This window comes from Dipodomys ordii, unplaced genomic scaffold (genome assembly GCF_000151885.1).
Source record: "Dipodomys ordii isolate 6190 unplaced genomic scaffold, Dord_2.0 Scaffold15, whole genome shotgun sequence".
NCBI classification, from domain to species: domain Eukaryota; kingdom Metazoa; phylum Chordata; class Mammalia; order Rodentia; family Heteromyidae; genus Dipodomys; species Dipodomys ordii.
The window spans coordinates 292,104-300,884 of NW_012267231.1; the positions used below are offsets into that span (position 1 = coordinate 292,104).

At 61.1% G+C, this 8,781-nt stretch overlaps 1 protein-coding gene across 1 annotated transcript in view; it reads left to right on the forward strand.

Moving 5' to 3' along the window:
* Cemip (cell migration inducing protein, hyaluronan binding) overlaps positions 1-6,490 on the forward strand; it is a 46,975-nt gene extending 40,485 nt beyond the window's left edge. Inside the window, exons 24-28 of the mRNA XM_013011845.1 lie at positions 1,313-1,501; positions 1,595-1,678; positions 2,624-2,781; positions 4,930-5,030; positions 5,445-6,490. Coding sequence (XP_012867299.1) covers positions 1,313-1,501; positions 1,595-1,678; positions 2,624-2,781; positions 4,930-5,030; positions 5,445-5,572 — 660 coding nt within the window. The 3' untranslated portion in view covers positions 5,573-6,490. The remainder of the gene's footprint in view (positions 1-1,312; positions 1,502-1,594; positions 1,679-2,623; positions 2,782-4,929; positions 5,031-5,444) is intronic.
* The last annotated feature ends 2,291 nt before the right edge of the window (positions 6,491-8,781 follow it).

An 8,781-nucleotide genomic window follows, 5' to 3' on the forward strand; every position in this document is an offset into this window, starting at 1 on the left:
GGACGAGGGCCCGGGGCGATGGACACCTGTGGGACCAGGGCCCGGGGCGATGGACACCTGTGGGACGAGGGCCCGGGGCGATGGACACCTGTGGGCCCAGGGCCCGGGGCGATGGACACCTGTGGGACCAGGGCCCGGGGCGATGGACACCTGTGGGACCAGGGCCCGGGGTGATGGACACCTGTGGGACCAGGGCCCGGGGTGATGGACACCTGTGGGACCAGGGCTTGGGGTGATGGACACCTGTGGGACGAGGGCCTGGGGTGATGGACACCTGTGAGACCATGGCCTGGGGCGATGGACACCTGTGGGACGAGGGCCTGGGGCGATGGACACCTGTGGGACCAGGGCCTGGGGCGATGGACACCTGTGGGACCAGGGCCCGGGGTGATGGACACCTGTGAGACCAGGGCCCGGGGCGATGGACACCTGTGGGACCAGGGCCCGGGGTGATGGACACCTGTGGGACCAGGGCTCGGGGTTTGTGGACACCTGTGGGACCAGGGCCCGGGGCGATGGACACCTGTGGGACCAGGGCTCGGGGTGATGGACACCTGTGGGACCAGGGCCCGGGGCGATGGACACCTGTGGGATGAGGGCCTGGGGTGATGGACACCTGTGGGACCAGGGCTCGGGGTTCATGGACACCTGTGGGACCAGGGCCCGGGGTGATGGACACCTGTGGGACCACGGCCTGGGGTGATGGACACCTGTGGGACCAGGGCCCGGGGCGATGGACACCTGTGGGACCACGGCCTGGGGTGATGGACACCTGTGGGACCAGGGCTTGGGGTTCGTGGACACCCGTGGGACCAAGGTTCAGGTGAGCAGCTCATACAAATGCTCACTTAGCATACAAACGCTAAATACTGGGGTTTCCTCAAAATGTGACTCCCCGCAGCACCAGGTCAGCGTGTCAGCTTCCTATAGGATAATTCCTTTAAGTCAATCCTCAGGTCATCTTCTGAATGAACTATGGTTTGGAGGAAAGTAGGGTGAGGAAGGCTGGATAGTCTCCTCGGCAGGCGGGAGGCTGGGGACCCTCGGTGGGTCCTAGGCGTGTCCCATCCCCGCCCTATGTCCGGCTGCCATCGGGCAGCCGGGGTATGGGTGAAGGTGGCGCCGTGGGGTGCGCGGGGTCCTCTGCACAGAACTGCCGGCGCCATGAGCCCTTCCGGCACCGGCCTGGGATCGCGCTCACGGCCAGGCCCTCCGCGGCCAGGCGCCCGTGCTGGGAGGCGGTGCCGGGCACTGGCATGCAGATGCCGTCACTGGGCCTGGTCCCTCCTGGTGCAGGCTGCTGTTCCTGAAGCTCAGAGCCCAGAACGAGAGGGAGAGGTTTGCCTTCTGCTCCGTGAAAGGCTGCGAGAGAATAAAGATCAAAGCCCTGCTTCCGAGGAACGCGGGCGTCAGCGACTGCACGGCCGCCGCCTACCCCAGGTTCGCCGAGCGGGCCCTGGTGGACGTGCCCATGCCCAGGAAGCTCTCTGGGACGCAGCTGGTGAGTAGCGCCGGGGCCGGGCCCTGGGCCTCCACGCCCAGACCCCCGGTTGGCTCTGGGGCCCTCATGGCCTCTCTCTGCATTGCTTTCCAGAAGACAAAAGACCGTTTCCTGGAGGTGAAGATGGAGAGCTCCAGGCAGCACTTCCATCTTCGCAGCGACTTCGCTTACGTGGAGGTAACCCCTGTGGGCCGTCTCTGAGCAGCAGCACTGGCCCCTTAGGCCATGGCCATGGTAGTTCATGCCCACAAACCAGGGTCAAAAGCCCAAAAGCCAAGGTCAGGCAGGCTGGCTGCCTCCAGGCCCCGGGGGGGGGGGGGCAAGGCTACGCCTTGTCTCTGTAGTCTGGGGTCTGTACCAATACCCAGCTGCAGACACAGCACTCCGGCCTCTGCCTTCCTTCCTAAGGCTTCTGTGACTGGACCCCCGGGTGACTTCTTTCTACACCCTTTACAGTAGGCTATGTGTATCAAATGCATCTGTAGACTGTGGCTTGAAGCCGGGGCCTTGAAAGGGCTGGGGCTGGGGCTATCCCTCAGCCCATCTTTGTGCGTTTAGTGTTTATCAGATAGGGCCTGTGCTTTTGCCCCATCTGGCTTCAGCCCTTGATCCTCCGACCTTTGGCCTCCAGCATCGCTGGGGTCCCAGGTGGATGCACTGCCAGTATCTGGTGATACTTGCTAGGTAGGTGCTCCAGCACTTGAGCCACAACCCCAGCCAGGCCTTTTTGCTTTTGCTCTTAGATAGGTACTCACGCTTTTTTGTCCAGGGCCAGCCTAAGACCTTGATCTTTACCGATGCCTCGTCTATAGCCGAGACTACAGGTATGCACCACCACACCAGCTTGTGTGCTGGGAGTCTCCATTTTTGCCTGGGCTGACCTTGAACTGCAATCCTCTCACCTGCCGTGGGTGCGGAGACACAGTTTCTAGATGAGGTCAGCGCTGCAGGTTCCGGGGGGCTGTATCTGTGGGGACCCGCCCGCTAATCAAACCACTTCAGAAGCCACAGGGATCTGGCTGAAAGGGCTTTTGCCGAGGCGGCCGTCTTCACAGTATTCAGGAAGCCCTGGGCCTCTCGGCTGCCTTGCCTGCCTCACACCCCGATGCTTCGGCCCTGCAGGTGGACGGGAGGACGTTCCCCAGCCTGGAGGACGGCGTCCAGGTGGTGGTGGTGGATGGGCGCCGGGGACACGTGGTGAGCCACACCAGCTTCAGGGCCTCCGTTCTGCAGGGAGTCCCACGGCAGCTCTTCACCTACGTGTCGGCTATCCCTGACAAGTGAGTCTGTGCCTCTGTGTCCCTTGGACGCTGTGACAACCTGCCCCGGGGTCACGGCTGCCGGGAGCACCGGTCAGGCTGTGGCACACGCGAGTGCAAGGCCCACCACACCTCTAGCCGGTGGCTTCCGCGCGTCCCCAGGCCAGAGTCGTCCTAAGCCCTGGTTGTCCCCATCGACTCCTCCTCGGCTGTCACCATCTGGGTGTCTCCCGAGAAGCCCCTGACCCTGCCAGGCCCCTCGTGTTCCGGCTTCTGTGTGAACTCCCTTTCTCCACTCCCCGAGACCTGACTGGTCCCACATCAGCCCATGAGTGGAACCACCCTCTCCCACCCCCCCCCCAGCGCCCTCAGGGCCCTCCCTGCTGGCCAGCCCCGGGGACACGGGCTCCCAGCCTGCCTTTTACCCCCAGGCCCCCCCAGGGCCCATCCTCTGCAGTCCTGTGCAGTTCCCTGGCACCAGGTCTCCTCCAAGCCAACCCAAAGTCCACGACTGCCCACTCACCGTAGGACTAGAGGACAGGAGTTCGGCCTCAATGCTCCTCTGCATGTCTAGCACAGAACCTGGCTCCTTCACTGTGCATGGAATTGATCGGGGCCACAGCTTATGGACAGCCTGTTCGGTGGGTGCCCGCACACAGTAGGCCCTCAGAGAGCAGGTGACTCACCACAGTGGACCCTGGGGGAGATTCAGGGGAACAGCCCCCTCGATTCCCGTCCTGGGACAGCACACTTGCCATCTAGAGATCAGTAGTTTAATGCCTTTGATGCTGAAGGACCAGGAGCTGCTGTGGAGCAGCCCAGGCCTCTCCCTGGAGGAGGGGCCAGCCCTGGGTACCCGCTGTATCGCCGGCCTCCAGGACCTCCTGGGGAACAGCGGAACTTCTCGCTGCGGCTGCACACCCGGCCGGGGCCCACGCACCCTTCCAGCCTCTGGCCCCACAGAGCGGAGCAGCTGCTCTGCCCACGGCCTCTGCCTTCCCTCCATGAGTCAGGCTGCTGGCACAGGCAGGCAGCTCAGTGCTGGGTGCTGTCAGGAGGCCGTGGTGGCCGACGTGCTGCCTCTCCATTCCTCTCCTATGAGCTGACCTTGACCCCCACGCAGAAATGGGTGATGGCAAGTAGAGACTGAGCCAGTGCCAAGTTTGCAGTGAGCCCCACCCCACCCATCCCTGGGTCTCCTGTCCATCTGTGGGCGCTGCCCACGAGCCCTTTGCAACCCTTTCCTAACCTTCCAATGGCTTCTCTGCTCCCAAAGGGCCCGAGCGAGGCAACCACAGGTTCCAGAGCCCCACGGTTTTTCCATGTCTGGACTGTGGTCTGTGGATACAGAATTCCTTTGAGGCTCAGCCGCCCTGTTTCTGTTCTGCGGGTCCCGCGTGAGTCTGGCGGCTGCCTTCCCAGCAGTGAGGACTAAAACAGCCCCGGGCAGGAAGCAAAGATCCTTGCTCAATGCGCTTTCCAAAGTTAGCAACTTCGGGCCAGGCCAGCACAGTGCCCTCTGGCTGGGCCCCTGGATACTCCTGCAAGTATTTTCTAGAATTCTCATCTGGAAAAACAAAAAGGAGGGGTGCAAATTTTGCCTGACTAGCCAGGGAGATGACATGAACAGAAGTCAGTCTGAGTGCACAGTGACTACCCGGTGGGCCCGCTCCTCCTCAGGCGCCGAGGGGGTGCGGCTCTGAGCCACGCGTGGTACCGTGGAACGCGGGCTCCAGGCGCCCGGCCAGGCCTCCCCCACGAGCCCAGGCATCGCAGCTACCATCAGGTCTGCTCCGGGCTGAAGTTCTGGGAGCTCCCAGTGACACCCTGGGGACTGGGCTCCCCACTCTCTCGCGTTGCTCCTTCCATCCATCGTGGCTTTCTCCATCACCGCGTTGTGTGGCTCCGACCAGGCGCGTGTGGACATGCCTGTGAGCTGGGTCTCACACGGGCGCTGGTGCTACCTCAGCGCTGTGGTCACGTTCTCTGCCCTCTGTATAAAGCAGAAGCCACGGCTGGCGTGGGAGGGGCTCAGGGTGTTTGTCCCCGCACAGAAAGGATCTGTCGTTTAGCTAGCTCGGGTGCTGCCGGGCGTGGACCAGCACCTCCCCAAGTACCCCTGCTACGGCCTGCTCTTGTTCTGCTCACCTAATTGTTCTTCTCACCCAGTTCCATAGTTCTCATGGTGTCAAAAGGAAGGTACACCACCAGAGGCCCGTGGACCAGAGTGCTGGAAAAGCTAGGGGCAGACAAAGGGCTCCGACTGAAAGGTGAGTGCGCAGACTTAAGTTTAACCTGACCCCACAGCGCCTGGGCTCAGAACCTTCCTTCCCACCAAACTTGGATGGCCTAGTGTGGGCTGGGGGCTGGGGAGGGGAGGGCGCCCTGGGGAATGGGGTACACTGGGGGCTGGGGTGGGGGAGGGCGCCCTGGGGAATGGGGTGCACTGGGGGCTGGGGTGGGGGAGGGCACCCTGGGGAATGGGGTGCACTGGGGGCTGGGGGAGGGCGCCCTGGGGAATGGGGTGCACTGGGGGCTGGGGTGAGGGAGGGCACCCTGGGGAATGGGGTGCACTGGGGGCCGGGGTGGGGGAGGGCGCCCTGGGGCTGGGGTGCCGTCATTCTGGAAAAGGCATGCAGCCGTCTCCTGGAGCTTCTACTCATGGGCCCATCACTACTTTGCAGAGAAAATGGCTTTGGTTGGCTTCAAGGGCAGCTTCCGGCCCACCTGGGTGACTCTGGAGACCGAGGACCACAAGGCCAAAATCTTCCAAGTGGTGCCCATCCCCGTGCTGAGGAAGAAGCGGCTCTGAGGACCGCGGCCACCTGGTGGTGGACTCTGACATGGACTCGTGGCCTCAGCCGGCCAGGGCAGGACGGAGGGCTTCCCCAACCTGTCCAGCATGGCCCAGCCGCCTGCTGCCCGGAAGGCCAAGTCGCAGCCCAGATGGGCCTCTGGCGGGCTATCCGAAACCCTTGGTGCTGCCTCCCCCGTCACGTCTACCTGTAGCCCTGGGCAGTGCTGGCTGGTGCTCTTTCCTACAGCCTCCCGGGGGCTTCTCTATCTGTGCCTCTTGCGCAGGGGGTGTAGGACCATCCAAGGAGGAGACAGGAGTGTGCCAGCAACCGTGGTCTATTTGGGCAAGCTAGGAAGTTCCTGAGGGCTGGGTCATCCCAGAGCCCCACGCTCGCCAGCAGACGGCTTGGGGGAGCAGAGAGAGGAACAGGGCCCCGGGCCTTGAGGTGGCTTTGTTCCGGTGAGCCGATGTGCAGACGGGGCTGGTCAGGAGGGAGCCAGCTCCCCAGGGGAGGAGGCTGGCTTGGGCAGGCTTCATCCAGCCCACTGGGACTTGGACTGGGTGGTCCTCAAAAGAGGTCCTGGAATCACTGGCTTTTCACACATACCCGGAGTGGCCCAGTCTCCGTGACGGGTGGGTTGTGGGGCACACAGGACGAGGCGGTGAGGACTGAATGGCCAGTGTGGGCAGGGCGGGTCAGCGGCCAGGCCTCTGCGCTTTGATGCTGGGCAGGGAGCCTGAGAGGCAGATGGGATGGTGCCATTCGGTGGAGCAAAGATGACATGTGCCTGTGGCCCTGCAGTGCTCGCAGGGGGGAGGGAGGGAGGGAGGAGGCCACCTGGGTGGAGAGATAAGGTAGTGGCCAGAGCTGGGTGCTCGCTGGAGGCCTTTGCTCTGCCAGCTGGCCCACTCACAACAGGGCCACGGAGGAGGGGGCTGCTGTCTGCAGCGGCCCTTCAGCTCCAAGGGGGGGGGGTGGAGTCAAGCCCTAATGCTCCCGTGCCCCAGGGAGCCTGGGCTGAGCTGGAGAGGGCCTCAGGAACACCCCATTCAAAGCCTCCAACGCCACAGCTGGGGAAAGGAGTCTCCTGGCCAGGCTGGGCTTCGGGCAGGGCCAGGCACTGCACCCAGGCAGGCCAGGGTCCTGGGCTCCCGAAGGATTGGAATGGAACACTCGAGCCACGGCTGTTTTCCTGCTGTCCCTCCCTCTGCACAGAGCCTGCGGTCTCTCGTGGTGCTGGCCAACTTTGCCTTCTCTGCTGCCTGCTGGCTTCCAGGTGCCTCGCGGCTGCTTCCACAGCTGTGCACGCAGCCAGCGGGCAGGGCCACCTCGAGCCAGAATGGCTCACCGTGGGAGTCTGAGGAGCCACTGGCCCCAGCGTGGGCTCCGCTCCCTCAGCCCTCAGCAGGCACAACCGCCCACCTCTCACTCGCTCGTGAAGCCTCGGGGTCTCATGCGCCTACGTGGATCACAAACTTTCCTTCAGGGCTTGGGTAGCTCCTCTGTTGGCTGGTCCGTCCTCCCTGGGTAGCCATGACCGCGGCCAGCGAGGCCGCCCCCACGCAACGGGTCTTCCAGCCACGGGGGGGCCCCAGGGGGACCCTGCTTCCTGCAGCTCCAGGTCCTGACTGCACGCACCTGAAGGCACGAGCACTTCCGGGTCACAGATGTGGACGTCACCAAGGTCCTCAGAGCTGTGCACCACAGCCCAGCATCTGCACCCAAGACTTCCGACTAAACCATTCACCCAGAGACAGTCCGTGTCCAGGCATTTTGATAGCACAAACTTCCTCACTGCTTGGAGAACAGCTCTTGTTCTTCTTGTAGCCCCTTAAGGCAAACACAGTCCTCTGACGGGCGTCTTCCTGTTGCCCACGTTTTTTTCTTCAGGATCTGGATGGTCTGTGTGTAGACATTTCATGAACAAAGATGTATTTTCTATTTATTTATTACATATGCCTTCAGTAAGTCACTGTCAGAAAAATGAAGTTGTTTTGAATGTTCTCTCTGAGGATGTCCTTTGGACTGCTTGGAAGGAGTTTGCCCTGAGCCAAGGACATTGGCTCTGGTTTGGAAAACCTTGCTGCGCATACATAATAAACATATAGAGAGGGTCACTATCTCATCTGCTTTTTTGTTTTCTATTAAAGTAGGCCGCCTTCGTTTTATGGAAATAAAACCACCCTCTCACCGTGAGGTGCCCCTGTCTTCCCCCAGGCCCAGCGTACTCGGATCCCAGACGCTCAGCCTCCAGCACCGCAGGAGCCATCTGATCTCCCACGCCCTGCAGAGCTGGGCCCATAAATGTGTGCTCAGGGTGCTGAATGAAGGCACAGGCAGCCTGTCTCCCTTCTGCTGCCGCCACTGAGGCCAGCGCCTAGGCCAGGTGTTACCCAGGGTGAGAGCAAAAGAAAAGCCTCGTGCCTGGGTACTGCAAAGAGTGGCCCCGGGCCCCTTTGTGAAAAAAATACTGCAAGGTGTTCTCCAGACAGAAGATTCAAGAGTCAGAAAGGGCTGATGTGAGAAAAGCACAGAGATACTGAAGGAAGCTTATATATCCACACTTCATGGGAGGGAAAAGCCAGAACCACTTGGTAATGGTGATGACATTATTCAGAAATGAAGGCTGGGACTGTGATCCCAGAATATAAAAAGCAATGCTGTGAGGAGGGAGCAGCCGGTAATCTCTCCCTCCCTGCAGGAGGAAATGTGCTGTTCCTTTGTAGGCACTGGTACATTTGTAATTACAGGTTTAAGAATGAAAACAAACTAATGGTGATAATTAATCCTACTTAAGAAACGAGATGTCTCCTTTGCAAACCATTACAAAAGATAAGAGCAAATAAAACAGGCTTCACTGAGGAAGAACAGGGGGTTTACCGTAAGAAAACCCTAAGAGACACAGGATCTAGCGGAGGAGAAGCCCAGAAGGGCCAATGTTTCAGTTGAAGCCCAACGATAGGGGAAAAAGCTAATAGAAGGAACCCTCTAGTTCTGACTGACCAAGGCCCGCTTACATTAGGGACAGCCATCTGCTTACCTTGGCCTAGTCATTCCAATATTAGTCTCCTCTGGAAACAGTCTCAGTTGGCTTTTTGCGGCTGTGGCGCAGCAACCAAGGGAATCAGAGGTTTAAGTCCACAGTCACTCAGCACCACGGCCGTGGTTGGGCCGGTGGCTGGGGATGGTCAAGGTGACCCATGAGCCAGATGCCTGACCTCCG